The sequence below is a fragment of the Pyrgilauda ruficollis genome, unplaced genomic scaffold (genome assembly GCF_017590135.1).
Source record: "Pyrgilauda ruficollis isolate IOZ18807 unplaced genomic scaffold, ASM1759013v1 scaffold84, whole genome shotgun sequence".
In the NCBI taxonomy this organism is placed as follows: Eukaryota; Metazoa; Chordata; class Aves; order Passeriformes; family Passeridae; genus Pyrgilauda; species Pyrgilauda ruficollis.
This window is the reverse complement of record NW_024530377.1, coordinates 982,227-998,730: the sequence shown is the minus strand read 5'-3', so window position 1 is coordinate 998,730 and position 16,504 is coordinate 982,227. Positions and strand designations below refer to the sequence as shown.

The 16,504-nt window shown below is 42.0% G+C and overlaps 1 protein-coding gene across 6 annotated transcripts in view; it reads left to right on the top strand.

The window, feature by feature from the left end:
- The window catches only part of ERG (ETS transcription factor ERG), a 96,707-nt gene that overhangs the window by 23,889 nt on the left and 56,314 nt on the right, over positions 1-16,504 (top strand). For 2 of the 6 annotated variants that reach the window (XM_041487749.1, XM_041487746.1), the window contains exon 1: positions 12,574-12,706. The exons of the other annotated variants lie outside the window; for them this stretch is intronic. In XM_041487749.1, coding sequence (XP_041343683.1) covers positions 12,689-12,706 — 18 coding nt within the window. In that variant the 5' untranslated portion in view covers positions 12,574-12,688. Of the gene's footprint in view, positions 1-12,573; positions 12,707-16,504 lie in introns of those variants that run through there. 6 annotated transcript variants of the gene reach the window in all.

The window sequence follows — 16,504 nt, the reverse complement described above, 5'->3', positions numbered from 1 at the left end:
GTTCAATCAAAGGCTGGACTTTATCATGGAGATTTTTTCCCAGCCTTAATGACTCTTTGATTCCACATCCAAGCCTGCATTGAATTTGAGCATTTCCCAGAAAAAAAGTTCTAGTTTATAAGCCTGGCTCTTATGAAACAGAGATGGATTTTTCTTTTATCTGTGCCCCCAGCTATAATTCTCCCAGGGCTGGACCCGGAGAGGTGCTGGTCCCCCAGGACTTTGGGTTGGACACTACTTTTCTGCTAGGCCTGCTCCCCATTTTCTGGAAACTTTCTGTAAAATATTTAACATTTTATTAGCTCCCCATCTGAGATTTTTGTTTCTTCCACTGATTCCTGCAGTTCCATGTATTTCTGTGTGCATTTACCTACCAATCTTGGATTCAGGAAGCAGCCAAAGCGGGTGCTTGACTTGGAGGATAAGCTTAAAATTCACCAGGTATCTTGGTTTGAAAAGCCAGGTGTCTGCTAAGGAAGGAAGAAGCCTCCCTTGAAATGGAAAATGTAAACCCCCTCCCTCTGAATTATTATAATTTTGAAATTAAGGGGCTCTCAGGCAAAGATAAGGGAATAGGAATAACAGTTCTTTACTAGGAAAATTAAAAATACAAATGCAACAGTACAAAAAAAGAAAACAAACCACTGAAGGAGTCAGAGCATGCCCTGTCCCCCTGTGGGTCAGGGTGGTGGCACAGTCCCATCCCATAACACACCCCCATTTCCAACCTAAGACATCAAATGTAACGGGGTTTGAGCATCTGCTTAGAGTGAAATCTAAAATTAAATGTCCTTCCTGAATAAGGATGTCTCCTGAGTCAGCCCCAGCATGCTGTGCCTCAGCACAGGCCCCGGCTGTCCCCTGAGTGTGTCAGACACGCCGGATGCTCTCAGAAGTGGTTAATCTGATGAAAGAATTCATCTCCAAGTCATAAAGAAACCACAAGTTTCCTTCACTTTCAGTCTGCTGCTTTGATATCGTTGGTCAGCAGTTCTCCTCAAAAACCATCCCCCAGTGAAGTCCTATCCCTAATGATGTGGTTTATGCAGCCTGATTTACCCACCGCATTAAGATGTTTGTCACCCTGCTGTATCCTCTGCATTCCCTTCCTTGGATATTCTAAATATTTGGGGAAGGAGGCTCTTCCCATGTCTTGCCCAGGGAATCTCCATGTGATTGAAGCCTAAAGTAACGCAGTGATTAGAGCATGAATTTATGTGTATCATTTCCATAAGATACTTTAATGCATGAGATTAATTTTAATCTGGAGGTGTTCCAATTTAAAAATGATTGAATAACTTAAAATAAATAAAATAAATAAATAAATACATAAATAATTTTTTAAGTGCAGGAAAAAAGGCACCCCATTCGATAAGAAAATTAACCTGTGGGAGAAAATCCCTCCAAATGAACCTTCACCTGTAACAGCTGAACATTTTGTTACGAGCTGAACACACAAAAATCATATTTGTATTTGAAGAGCCAGTTGTTTTGAGTTCTTTTGTGCAGTCTTCATATTAATAACATAAATCACCACGTATGATTTTGGATATTCATGGTGCACAAAGTTCTGTGGTGTTCCAATTTAAAAACGGTTGAGTAACTTAAAATAAATAAATAAATAAATAAATAAATAAATAAATTTTAAATTATGTCGGGAAGCAGGCATTCCACTCAATAAGAAAATTAACCTGAGGGAGAAAATCTCTCAAAATGAGCCTTCTCCTGTAACAGCTGAACATTTTGTTAAGAGCTGAACATTTTGTTAAGAGCTGAACATATGAAAAAAATCTTTGTAATTGAAGAGTCAATTGTTTTGAGTTCTTTTGTGCAGTATTTATATTAATATCATAAATCAACATATAAGGTTTTGGATATTCATGGTGCACAAAGTTCTGTGGTTTGGTGTAGGAAGTGTGAAAAAGCAATGTTTACCAACCGTACTTGAACTTTCTGGTATCATCTTATTTGTTAACACCTGCAATTCTTTTTTTAAAGGACATTTCTGGAATGACAGCTGAGTAACATCAGCCTTGCTGTAACTTTTCTACATTTTTTTGTATTCCTATTAGAACCTCAAGACAGAAAAAATACCCCAGTTTTTGGCAGTTGATTAGAACCACTGACTCTGATTTTTGACTCTGCAATTATATGGTTCTGTGTCAAATAAGGCATTCCAGATTCTTTCCTCGTGGAGAGAGGTGTGTGGCTGGCAGTGTCTCCATGGACTTGCTTGGATCCTGCTTGTGATGTTGGCAGATGCTTTGGTTCTGCACATGCTTGGCTTGAACAAAGCCTGCACAAACACAGCTTGCAGAGAAATGCACTCCTTCATCACTTTATCCCCGTGTGCTGTTGATATTCCAGTGGCAAACAAAGCTTCCCTGACCCCCAGACCTGGGGCTGCCAATGTGCAGGACCCGAGGGAAGTCTGGGATTGAAGGTTCTGATTCAGGAAAGTGTTTGAGAAAGTGCCAAATTGTCATTCTGGTGTTTGCAATTCCTTCTCACAGGAGAACTGAGGAGTAAGTGGGAGGTTGAGCTCTGGAGGGAGGTACTGAGTGGTGAATCTTTTCCTGGCACTGCTGTGTTGGGAGTTCAGGGATGCAGGTAATCCCAGTGCTGAGCCTGAGCGTGTCCTGGGCTGCTGTGGGCAAAGGATGGGGGGTTCCCTCCTTGAAAAAATTGAGAATCATCCTCTTTCCTTTCTTTGCTTTCACAAGTGCCCTGAAAACCAAGTCTGGAAACCACTTAAAAATACCAGCTCAAGGGAATGCTTGGTGTTTTCAAAAGCTGTGTTATTTTTTTTCAGACCAGCAAGTTTGTCCTGAACTAACAAATGTCTTCAGCTGTCCCCAAAACCACATTCTTTGGCAAATAACTGCATTGCCCATAAATAAATATGGTTTCACTGAGCTGTGATGGAAAAGATGCAGAGTGGTGAGAGGTCCTGGAAAGTCTGGAACCTTGGAGGGGAAAGAGCTCTGTGTTTGAGTGTTCAGGTGTTAAACCACCTGGCCACCCTAAATACCTGTGTTTATATGGCAAAACAGGCTGATCTGCTGAGAAACTCCTGGGGCTGCCCTGGCTCTGTCAGTAGTGTCAGCACGTCAGGGTGGAAGGATGCTCCACATCAGACAGAAAAGTCCAGGTTTTCTGAAATTTTTCTGCATTTTTTTCACCTGCTGTTTAAATCACCTAAAGCTCTGATGGCAGTGATAAATCTCACAGGTGACTGACTCACACTGGACATACAAACCAGTGGCTTCAATAATTTGTGCATGTGGGGTGTGAAAGAACCTAACCAGGCTTAGTAACAGCTACAATGAAACATCTAATAAAAAGTGAAAATTAAAAAAAAATAACGCCCCAAACCCATGAAACCACATCCATAAATTTGTTCCTTACATTTTACGTAGTCTTCACTGAACTCAGTGAGAATGTAGCGTTGTATAAAGATAAGCCAGCTGTGAGTCTTTGCAGGACTGGAGTTCACGTCTGTGGTGTTATTTTCAAACCCAAAATGAGATCATTAAAAAAAAATCCAGCAGTTACAGTCACCAAGTGACACATCACAGGTACCAGCAGTGTCCTTTGTTGAACCTAGGAACTGAAAAGCTATGAAATATTACCACTCAACTAAAACATAAATCTTGGTTACTTTAAAGTCTAAGGAAAAATTTTCTACTTTTTCTTTGCTGTTCTCTTTTTCTTTTTCCTTTTTTTTTTTTTTTTTTAATGCCAGATCATAAAAATAAAATGATGATGGCATGAGTAACATTTTTTCGGCCCTCCTACCATAATTTGCCACTTACAAACCAAAATGGTTTGGGTTGGAAGGGACCTCAAAGCCCATCCAGTGCCACCCCTGCCACGGCAGGGACACCTTCCACTGTCCCAGGCTGCTCCAGCCCCAGTGTCCAACCTGGCCTTGGGCACTGCCAGGGATCCAGGGGCAGCCACAGCTGCTCTGGCAATTCCATCCCAGCCCTGCCCACCCTGCCAGAGAACAATTCCTCATTCCCAAGATCCCATCCAGCCCTGCCCTCTGGCAGTGGGAGCCATTCCCTGTGTCCTGTCCCTGCATGCCCTGGAAATTGTCTCTCTCCAGGTTTCCTGGGGCTCCTTCAGGCCCTGCAAGGCCACCCTGAGCTCAGCCCAAAGCTTCTCCTGTGCAGATGAACAATCCCATCTCTCCCAGCTTTTCCTCATGTCTTGGTTGTTAGAATGGAATTGTGTAGGATTCTGGTTTCAACTTGATGGGGGAAAAAAGGATCACCCCTCCGTCGAGATCCTCAAATCTTGCTGGAGGAACAGTCTGGGGCAGACTTTCCTCAAGGACATTCTGTTCAGATTGGCACTGCTCCTCTTGGGGAAATGCAGTAGAAATTTAGATCCAAATGTTTTAACCAGTCTCTTCTGTAGACCAGTCGCCATCCTGCAGTGTGAGAAATTCTGGGCTGATTCTGGAGTGAGTAAAGTCAAGTGATTCCAAGTCAGATCCAGACAGGATCATGTGAAAATCCACCTTTCAGTTGAAAATAGAGATATAGACACAGCACGCAGGTGACTACCATGAAAAGTTTGGCATTTTCTAGGGCCAGGCCCAAACCACAGATCCTGTCAGAGTAAGTGCCCCATTCCATGGAATAATGCTGCATACAGAATTTAAGTCCTTTTCTACTGGATCCCAGCTAATTGTGAGTGGTTGTTGGGAAAGTCACGGGCTACCAAGGTAATTCAACACACATGTTGTAGCAAGCTTTTCACACATGTCTGGCAAGCCTCTCACAGTAGGAGAAGGCTTTAGGGATTCTTTCTCCAGCCTTAAATCATGCATTAAATCCTATCAATTATTGGTACCCTCCCTCTTTCCACTTCTGCTCATTTTTTGTTATTGGGCAGCACTTTTTGTGCCTTGTAACACGATTAACTTAGAGCCCTCTGAAACTCAGAATTTCCAGTTTGCAAAAAACTGTCTTATTGTGTCATTTGGTTGAATTCCCAGTGGGTTGAAACTTTATTCCCATTGGAGCAAAAGAAGTTTTGCCATTTGTATTGGTGGAAGCAGGACATCGTCTTTATTTTAATTTATATCTATTTATTTCTTGACACTATATTCTTATTCTATATTGATTTCTTAAAACGCTGTGTGACCTACAAAGTGCTTTAGATACGGGTAAAAAGGTTGTGATGATCATGACAAATCCCAGATCTGTAAAAGCTCTGAGTTAGATTTAACTTGGCAATTAACTATATTCAGTGTTCTTTTTCTAAATGCCCAGTTTTTATCCATTAAAGTAAATGAGTAGTCCCCAGGAGAAAATATTTTGCTTTATCATTGCCAAGTCCTTTGATTTCACTGTAGTACTTTAAAGATAATAATCTCATTTTCTTACATGCTGTTGGAAATGTCTTTCTCTAGATGTATTGGGGTTTGAGAATACAGAAATCAGATCAGGTAGGACTTAATGTGGAATTTCTTGTGTGCTTGGAATAGTTGATATTTGACACCAGGCCTTACAGATCCAATGTGATCAGTATTTTAATTTAATTTTGTAGCTGTTATAAAACCATGTAGCTAAGCAGTGTTAGTTAATAGTAAATTTTTTACTTTTTTTTTACCCCACAAGGTAAAAGGTCCTCTTTTTACCTCACAAGGGTATTAGTGGGTCTTAGCAAGAGAGAAAAATACCAGACCTAGAAGATGTAACAACACACTTCCCAAATGCTTAATTTCTAATTAGTTTACTGAATCTTATGGCAAAATAGAGAATTTCCCTTTGGTGGAGGGCAGCTGTCTAAGTGGAAAAAGGCTGATTGACACTGAGCAATAAGATTGATGGGAAGTCAATTTTTTTGCTGTTTTTCAAATATTTAAACGACACCTGAATTCATAATCAGCATAAAGGTGTTTCACAGTCCTGAGGGTTTCTGTTTGTGTCTGCTGGAGTGGGGATGGGCTTATCCCTGAGTGTGGGCATGGACCTCAAGGTGCTCCAAGAGTGGCAGATTTCAGGTTTTAAGAATGATCTGGATTAGCCCTGGTCTTTCAGGGTCACTGAGTTTCAAACACAGATATTCCACATCTGTTTCTTGTTCACAGCCACTAACAAAGAAGTACAATATCAAGAGAGTCCCAAACAGCAGAGTGTGAGAGACACTTTAATAGGTTCCATTCTTGATGAAAATCTTGGAGCAGCCTCACTAATACAGGGTAGAAATCCAATATTCCAGACATTTTTGCTGTTTGCAGTGGCCATCAATCCAGGGATGGGAGGACTTTGAAGGACGCTGACAAATAACCACTTCAAACCATTGTGTAGTTCAGTTAAAATTACCTAAAACATTTGGAAGAAAGTGAAGAAAACTGTTGGCCTTTGCCCTAGAGGTTGCTTCTTTTTTCCATGCAGAGAAGTTGCTTTTTAAAAAAAAGTATTTTGGTTGGTGTTTTGTCTTTTTTTGGGGTTTTTTGGTGCATCCTGGGTTATCACTGTCACTTAACCAGCTTTAAATTGGCATCAAACATAAAGGTTTTCATATATATTTCATATTTCATAAAGGTTTTCATCAAATATAAAGGTTTTCATATCAGTGACAACTTTGAGCTGAAAATTTCAGAGCACTTTAATTTATCAATTAATTAATCAATACACACAGCACCCCTTTGGCATTTGGTGGTACAACTTGATATTTCAGAGGTGGGAAATTAAGGAAGAAAGGAAGGAAAATTTAGGTAAGATTCATTTCATATTAGCAGAGTTATCCAAAAGCTGGGAATAGCAGAGGTTCCCTTTGTAGGGAAAAGAAGAGAAATACTTTAAAGGTGCAATTCATCACATCTTTTTCAAGTAGCAGTTGTAGGTGAGATTGAACAAAATTATGAAGGTGGTTGTGTTGGGAATTGCAGAAATCTTGGAGATTTAGGGTAGGTAGTTCTGACACCTGCATTTAAAACCCTTCAAGTCTGATGAAGTGAATCCCATTTCAGCAGAGAGGAATTCAGATCCCGATCTGCAGTGAGTGTTATGAAGGACATGAATTGATTGTTGAAAACAATTCCAGTGTCATCTAAACAGAGCTTCTGCTTCCTTTCCCAGCTCTGTGGTGTTTGTTTCATGTAGCCACTAAAGCTGGTCTCCAGAAAACACGGGCAAACAGTGCTGTAGCCACCAAAAATATTTTGGCTGGTAAAATCTTAGGTAGCTTGGGTCACAGATGAGGAGTTGGTAAATTAAGTACTTTGATTTTCACTCTGAAAACTTCCAGTGTTTCTTTTCTGTAAAGCTTTTTCCATGGGAAAACAACCCATTCTTGAGTGCTATTATTTCATGAAGTAATGTTAAATAAAAAAGGTGTCTCCAAACCAGGTTCTCTCTTGTGTTCTGAGTTCTGCCAGTGAGTGAATTCATTGTGAGAGGAAGGAAGGTGGGGATGGGGAAAAGTCATGAAGGGATTGATGGTCCACATGGTTTGGAGCACCTGAAGGGAAGCAAAAGTGGGAATGCACTAAGGACAACCAGCCCTGAGTGAAGGGTGCAGAGTGATGGAGGGTGCCAGGGCAGCAGGAAAAATCTTTTTAAAGTATTCTCTTTACTGCAAGACATCAGTGCTGATTTGGGAACGAGCTGTTCGTTGCCTGGAGTGGAGGAAGTTCCTTTCCAGGGGCAGGGAGCACCATCTAGTGACCACAGGGCTGCCCACAGGGCAGGGAACAGGGAAAGGCATGGGGACATTCCCACATTCCCTTCTGTGCTGGCAGGGAGGGACTTTAGAGGCACAAAAGCTTGGAAGCAGTGCTGGAGGACAAGATGCTTTTTGTGGGATGCAAGTTGTGTCATCCCCGTGATCAGGTAGGGATAATTATTTTAATTACATGCCTTTATGGGCTGCTGACCTCCACGTGGTGTTTGGATTTTGGGGAATGCAAGTGCCAGACTCCTGGAGCTGACCTCCACGTTTCCAGCCATGGGTCAGTGCGTGTGAGCCCATCCCAGAGCTGGATCCCCTTTTTCCCAGGATGGAGTTTATCCTGGTCCCTCAGACCTGGTGCTGCATCAAAGCCACTCAGGCATGGAAAGAAGAGCTCCCTGCAGCAGCCCCAAGGGCACAGCATTCCCAGGGTCAAGGGACCAGGGGGTCTGGGGAGCAGAGCCCATCACCCCAGAGCTGCTGATCCTGCAGCCCCATACTGGAATTCCTTTTTCTCCCGGGCACTTTCACTGTTAAAACCCTGATTGTGAGACTTTTATTTGTGCTGAGGGGAGATTCTACCCCTCTGTGAGCAGATTCACCGATACTTCCATCAGAGCCCGTGGAAAACTGGGAATTAAAGGGAGACAATCCAGTTGAAGGGCTTGGTAAGAGCGTACTTGACCCTCTCACAGCAAACTGGGCATGGCCAAACTGATGTTGGGAGCTGCGTTTAGGCAAAATGCTGAATTCTTTTGAGAGGATTGAGACCTTTACAAATGTGTCTTCATGTGCCATGAAGTAGCAGTAATTTGCTTGGACTTCTTAAAATCTGCTTCCAAAAACTGCAGTGCAGATTCTTTTACTGTGCTCCAGTTTTTTGATTTGTAGCCTGCTTCTTTCTAGAGGAGAGTCTCCTTTTTACCTGGAGGGTTGGTGAGAAGAACAAAACTCACTTCTTTGGAATGCCCTCTTCTTTTCTCTGCTGTCTTTTCTTTTAATACCCACATCTGCAGACACTGTATGTACCCATACCAAGCACAACAGAAAGATGAAGGTATCTCCAGTTTTCCAACAATTTACCCAAAAATTTTTGTACAGTCCAAGGGATGAAAGTCACCTTATTACCATAGCAGAGTGTGTCTCTAATCTCTTGTTCAGCCCAGAACAGAGTTCTTGCTTTACCTCCCACACAAGAAAGATTACAGATCTATTTACATAGGGAGTATTGTAATGTATTTCCTCCATATTTCATAGAATTCTGGAATGGTTTGGATTGGAAAGGGATCGTAAAGATCTTCTGATTCCAACCCTCTGCTTTGGGCAGGGACACCTTCCACTGTCCCAGGCTGCTCCAAGCCCCAGTGTCCAACCTGGCCCTGGGCACTGCCAGGGATCCAGGGGCAGCCACAGCTGCTCTGGGCACCCTGTGCCAGGGCCTGCCCACCCTGCCAGGGAACAATTCCTGCCCAATATCCCATCTAAACCTGCTCTCAGTTTGAAGCCATTCCCTGTGTCCTGTCACTCTATGCCCCTGTGACAAGTCACTCTCAGCTGAACCCATGCAAAATGCATTTTTGGTGTTCAGGTGAGTATTCACATACTGAGCATATTTCTAGTACATCCCAGAAAAGATGCAATAAGCAAAACAACTTTTTTATTTGGAATTTCATCTTCTTCATTTAGGACTCAGTCTGATTGGGGTTTTTTTTTTTCATGATCAAACCAAATCTTCAGGTCTGTCCAGGCCCTGTTGTTTTAAGCAGGCTTAGATCAGCATAGATTGGATCCTTCATGTCCAGTTTGTGAAGATCTTCTCTAAAGAGGGAACTGTTGAGTCCTAAAGGTAGAAAGCACTTCGAGCAGAGTTTAAGGGTGTTCAGGAAAGAGTTTAAGCACGGCTGTAACTCTAAAGCATGTGCAACTGCCCTGCTTTGATCACAAGACTTAAGCACATGTTCAGTGTTAACACATGCTGGGCAGTTTTGCTGCTCTGTAGTTCCCAGATGCAGGCTGAAGGTAGGAGAATATTCCAGCTGAAAGGAGCCAGGACAAATTAGGGTGACAAGCTTCAGAGAGAAATTAGAGGGGAGCATTAGGTGACTTGTGTGGATTTTTTTTCCTGTTTTTATTCTGTTTGTTGAACAAGTTTTTCAAACTCACAGACCATCATTTCAGACAATAACAGAGTTGCCTAACAAAAGAAAAGCATTTTTTCTTTCTATTTAACCTTAAAAAAATCAGAAAAGAGAAAAATAGTAGAAGTGTTTGTACTCTTTTTCTTTTGCAACTGGATGATGGTGATTTGATAACCCAATATTTTCCTTGCCTCACAGTACCAAAGCTCTGCTTGCAATTGGATCAGCCTCAGCGTAAGCACTCAGAAATCTGCCTGTGGGTATTAGTTTGAAAGTCAAATAAACTTCACTGGATTCTTTGGCACAGAATGTATGCCAGCTTAAAATGGCAAAATCCTTCCTGGGCTTTGGGCTCTGTAAAACTTATATAATAATAATAGAGCTCAGCAGTGCTCCTTATGCTTCCAAAATCCTTGTGTAAACCAAGAGGAGGTTTGTGTATATGGAGGTGGGATGGAGAAGAATCATTACTAAAAACTGCTTGTGAATGAATTAGTTAGATCCTCTCCACTGGGGAGCTGGAACTGATACTTGCAACCTCTCGATATATTGGAGGAAAAACCAAAATATCAGGGGCTTAACTGGAGTGGAAGTCACCCAACTGAAACATTATACAATGCTTTGAAATTTCAAGAGAAAGGTTCTAATCTTTTGGCTGTCTTGCTCATTGTTTGGAGATGAAAAGGGAGGAAATCAACATCCCCATGAAATACAATTACTATAAATTGCTTTCTTTTCATACTGTTCATAATGAAAATAGGAAAGTTACCTACTCTGCAGGAGCACTGTAATTTGGTGGATGTAGACTGCAAGAGCACATTCAGCAGTGCAACACTGCATTTCTACATGAACCAACAAATGGAGAATATAAAATATTGTATAGCAGTGCTGACTCCACATTGCTCTGAAGCCACGAAAATAATATTTTCAGTGGAAGAATCCTTAAAGTGAACTCTAATACTGAGCTGATCTTGTGCAGGGAGTTGATCCTGAGTCCCAAAGATTGGATTTGACCATCTTGGAGCTCTTTCCCACCTCAGTGATTCTGTTTGTCACTGCTGCATTCAGGGGTTCCCAGCTCTGAGGTCCCCGTGGGACACCTGGAAATGGGAATTTCCTGGATCTGGCAGGGTCATTCCCACGAGCAGGGGAGGGTGGATGAGCCTTGCTCTGCCCTGCTTTGGGGGAGATGGAGCAGGACAAATGAGTGAGGGACTCTGTGTGCACCTCTGGAAAAATGCATTTCACCTTTCTTGGGTCAGGATAGGAGGGGAAAAGTGAGCTGGGACTTTCTGCTGTCTTTGTGCGGAAAAATTGTGTGTTGAATGGCAGCAGTCATCACCAGCCACAGAACAACGCTCCCATTTCCTTTTTTGCTTTTTCCTAAGGAGCAGGAGAAGGCGGCGTTGGGAGAGGGTGAGGTCATCTGCTTCCACTAAATAATGCTGCAATGAGCCATTCACTATTTCTTGTTCTTTTTATCGTACCAGAGTCCCTGGTCAGAGGGCAGGACCTTACTACAGCTGGAATTATCTTCCAGGCAACCTGTCCATGGTTGGGTGTTGTCATAGGGAGCAGTGAGAAATTATAAACCTGTTAGAGCAGGACCAGCTTTTTGAAATTGTTTTTTTAAAAATAAATGAATTCTGACTCATTCTAATTTTTCCTTCTGTTTTTGTGGGTTGTATTTCCAAGCTTTTTTTCTTCAGGCTGAAATCTCAGAATCTCCTGACACCAGGAATTGTATCTTTTATGAAAACATAGAAAACTGCGAGGCTCCTAAGTGTGAAAGGGTTGTGCCAGCACTGGATCCTGAGTGGAATACCCTGGCTGGTACTGTGGAAGCACTCTCTGCCTTTCTTACCTTTTTTTAAATTTTTTTTTATTTTTTTTTTAATGTTCAGGTCTCTTACACAAAGGCCTGTGACAGGGACAGTATTTTGTTTGCACAGCTGGGAATTCTGGGGTGCCCCATGACTGTCAAGTGCTCCAGAAGGACAAATAAAAATATAACACTGAATAAAAAACGGCCATCACATTCTAACCAGGAAGGGAACTGCCAGTGAAACCATCTCATTTCCATTCATGGATAGAGCTGCGAATTAAGGGAAGAACATGGAAGATTTAAGACTGTTTGTGGCATTCAGGCATCTGCTTTTGAAGTTTTATGTCATTTTGTGACTTCCTCTCCTCAGTAAGAGAGAGACATCAAAAAGAAATTATTGTCCCCAACCTATCTGCTTCTTCTCTAAGGAAAAAAAGTGCTAAATCAGATAGGCTGGAAAGCGTCAATAGCTCAGGAATGCAGGAATGAGGTTAATGGACAAATATAGAGGTGGTGTAAGCGGGGCCAGACCTCATTAACATATTTGGAGTTACACCCATTTATACCCAGCCTGGCTTTGGCCCTGGATCAGCAATTCCCCAGTGAACAGCCTGCATCAAACCACTGCTGAATTTGGCCCATTTCATCTGACATCTGCATCCTGCCTCGAAGTGGCCTGTCACACTTACTGCACATCAGATCACACCTGCCCAGGCGGCCACGGGCAATTGACTTTTTTGTTTGAAAAAACAACAAAAAAGCAACAAAATTAAAAAAAAAAAATCAGTCACATATCATCAAGAAAAACAACATTGTTTTAGGACTCTTATCTCTTCACTCCCAAATATCCTGTTTCTTCGAGCTGCGGTGGCCAGGACCAATAGAAACCTCTTCCTGCCATTGGCTGACTTCATTTCCCAGAGTTAGCACAATCTCATCCGCTCTAAACAACCTCATCAAAACTTCTTTCTGGTCAGAGCGAAGCAATAATTATTATTAGCAAATATTAGCGATCAATAACCTTGATCACATTATGGCAAGCACTATTAAGGTAAGGAGGGGGTACCTTTTTTTGTTGGAATTTTTTTCTCACTGGCGTGTTCTTTGGTTTCCTTTATCAACCTAGATAAGTTAGAATTGGGCAACACCCCCACTGCCACAATAGAGGACAACAAGATTTCCTTTGTACTGCCTAGTAAATTTCCTTTTTCCTACTCCAACCATCCGCAAGGCTTAAAAACTTCAAACTCGGAAAAAAAATTGGGTTTTTTAAATTCACTGTTCAGTGGTGTGGATTGCATAGACGAAGCCCTTTTGTGAGAGCTTCTGAAATTTCTTGTAGGTATCCCTCGGACAACTTGGATGTGTTTGTGGACTGCCATGAGGGGAGAGGGTGTGCACTGGAAGGAAAAACCAGGCTCCTAAGGGCACTAAACTTTTGGATACTTTGAAATGTTTCTCTTGCGGATGGGGACACAAATGGGAAGGAGAGGCACCAGCTCTTGTTTCTCTCTCTCATGCAGGTGTTAATTATGTGTTTTTCTAGAAACTCTTAACCTTAAACTCGGGACCTTTCTGAATGTTATTTTAATGGTGGTGGGAAGATCTCTCGGGCGTGTTCTTTTTTATTGTTTTAATTTTTCGGACAATAAAAATCTCTTCTTGGTGCATAACTTGATCTCGGTGCATGGTTTGTTGGCTTTGGTTTTTTTTTTTTTTAAGAATGGCTTTGCTGAGTTTTTTTGGGCTGTGTCACTTAGAAAGTTGAATAAATCTGTCTGTCTAGTTTTTGTTTGTCTGGACAGCAGTTACAAATAGAGCAGTAGCTGTGATTAATTGCAAAATGTAACGGTAATTAAATGCTTTGTGATAGTGAAACTAATTTTACATAAAGAGCATGGACAGGGAGGACTCTGCGGTGTTGTTTTATCAGGTTTGGGATCAAGGTATTCTCGGATTCAGGACTGAGGTATTTGTTTTCTTCGTGGCATTGTCTGTTTCTGTACTTTTCTAATTATGTCAGAGATGTAATGAGGGGTATGGAATAGCCTGGCTGTTGGATAAGTAGGGCTGCAGTTGGGTTTTTCAGTAAATTCTGCTCTAGTGTTTACATTTCAGAGATCATTTGATGCTTTTTGTTACGGTTTTGGGAAGCTGACAGTAGTGCCCGAGGGCAGTGTGATTAAAAAGTCAAATTAACCTTTTGTTTTTGCAATCACTGATGTTTTCGATGTTTTCATGGGGCTATCAATAGAGACATAGATCTGACTCTCCTCTGCACTTCTGGCCAGCATCTGTTAAATGCTAAGTAGCTCCTGAAGCTGAATTCCCTTTGGTTTTGCCGTGCATTTCAGGGCACACAGGACATGACAGGCACTTAATGAAAATCTTGAGTTTCAGGGAGTCAAGTTTTGGCTAAAAGGAGGGCTGTGTACTGAGGTTTTAATGATGGGTTTGCTTCTATTAATCAGAATATTGATATGAAATATATTTTCAAAAGTAATGGCACCCACGAGATGGGATGCCTTTTGCGTTTTAGGTAACTCCTATTATTTATTTCATTTATGTTTCATATTGGCTGAATTTTAACAGGCTAGAAGATTGTTAAATGGTACCTAATTGTTATTATTTGATCTCCACCTTACACTTAGAGAACTGTTTTACGCAGCCTGGTAATGCAGTGTATTCAGCAAAATGTAAAATGTACAATTCTCTCTCCTCATCTGGAATGCGAATCTTGTAGGAGGTCTCAGGCAACCCAAAACGTTGAGGATTTTGCTGCCCAGGCTGCTGGGAAGGCCTTACACACTGCAGCAAGAATTAAAATTTTATTTATGCAAGTGCAAAATGTGAAATGACTGGAAAGAAATGACAGGTGCTTTGTATTCGAGGTGCAGGAAATGTGCTCTGACATGAGGCTGAGACGGTCCAAAGATTCTCAATTCCTCTTCTATGGGGAGTGGATAAAGAAGCCTTTTAACTGAAGGGTTTCTGAAATGAAGACACTCCGTTTGAAGGCCAGGCAGGTGTTTGTTTAGCTTTTGCTAAACTGCTACACACACATATATATATATTTAATCATATAAATATTTAATGAAATAGCTTGTGTTGTCTGGTGGCAGTGGATTGTCCAGCTCTCCCTGGGTGCTTGAGGAAGGTGGAGAGCCTTATCTGGGAATTCACTGGCTTCTTTAGGGAAGCTGTGGAGCCGCTAAATTTCAGAATTAGGATGTGAATGGCTCTGTATTTGTTCACAACGGGGCAGAGACTTCTCGGAACCTGCATCCGTGCAAAGGTGACCTTCCAGTCAGGGTGTCTGATTCATCCTTTCCCTCTCACCACCCTGCAGACCGACCCGTGGGACACTGGGGCTCGGCAGGAACCCCGCTGCTTTCACTGGGGCTCGCTGGGCTCTGCGCAGGCAAACCCTGCCGGGAGATTTTGGGGGCTGGGAGTGAGTTTTTGGGTGCTGGGTTTGACATCCTGAGTGTGGTTTTCACTCTCTCCTCACCCCGTGCCCTCCTCCTGCTGCCCCCTGTTCCTTTTTCCCTGGGAAGGCGAAAGTGCCATGGTGGGAGGTTTGTCCTGAAGAGGAGGAGGAGGATGAGGCAGCAGCAGCTTTTTCCCAAGCTCTGACAAGGATAAATAATATTAATCCTGACTTTCCCACTGGACCATCCTTGCCCAGGCCAGGGATCTGTCCCTTGGATGGGGAGAGGTCAGCGTAAGAAGCTGTGGAGAGGAAGGTGGTGCAAGAAGGTGCCTCCCCAAACGCAGGATTTTGGGTTGATATTTCATATCCCAATACCTGGTGCACACTCAGCTCAGCTCTCTGTTATGTTTCTTTGGAATTTTGAAGGATGAAAAGTGGTTTTTCAAGTGGAAAAAGTCTCCTTAGAGTGAAGATTTCAGTGCTGACAGGTTTCCCTCTGGCTCAGGTGGTGTCTGACAGCTCTGCGGCAGCACAGCAGTGCAGAGCACTGAAGCTGAACATTATCAAATAAAGGCAATTATTTATATTTATTAGTCACACTAACTACTGCAAATACAATTTTAGAATTTGGCATCAGACTTTTGTTTGTGTTTTGCCTTTTTTTAATAGAATGGAGCAAAAATTATTTAAGAGTTACCTTGGGGTGCAGTAAAAATAGTCATCCTGGAGGTCATTTTGGTGGTTTTTCCCATTAAATAGAAAAGTACAACTAGAATTCTAATTCCTTGCCATGTTCAAGCCTTGCTCTGTTTCTCTCTTCGCCTGCCAGTGCCATTATGCTTATTCTTAGAAAAACTCTTCAGTAAGTTGACTTTATAAAGATTTATTGGTTACACTTGTGGATATTTCTTTCTTTTTTTAACTTACACCTAAATATGCTCACATCCACTCATCATTATTATTTACTGAAGTGATGTTCATATGGAATCTGTGATTTCAGGGAGAAAAAGTCTGTGTGTTTGATAAAGGACAGGAGAATCTTTGTGGTTTCTGAGGCTTGAGGGTGTGGATGCACTGATTAAAGCAGAATATAGGAGGCAAGATGAATTTTTTTTGAGGAATCTTACTCCATTTTTGTTTCTGTAGCATTACTTTTCTCTCACTTTCTTTTAGTAACTCCAAGTAGTCACTCAAATGCTTCTGAAAGCTGGAGACAGTTAAGAAATAAATCTGTTCTTGGCATTCTATGGAAATGTTTAAGGCTTTGTTTGGAGGATTGCATCTGCACTGGGTCCAGCAGAGCTGACGCAGTAATTTGTACTTTTGTTCCTTGCATTAGAACAATTATGAAGATTATTACCTTTTACCCCCCCCCCCCCCCCTTTTCCAGTCTACCCCGGTCACATTTGAATGTTT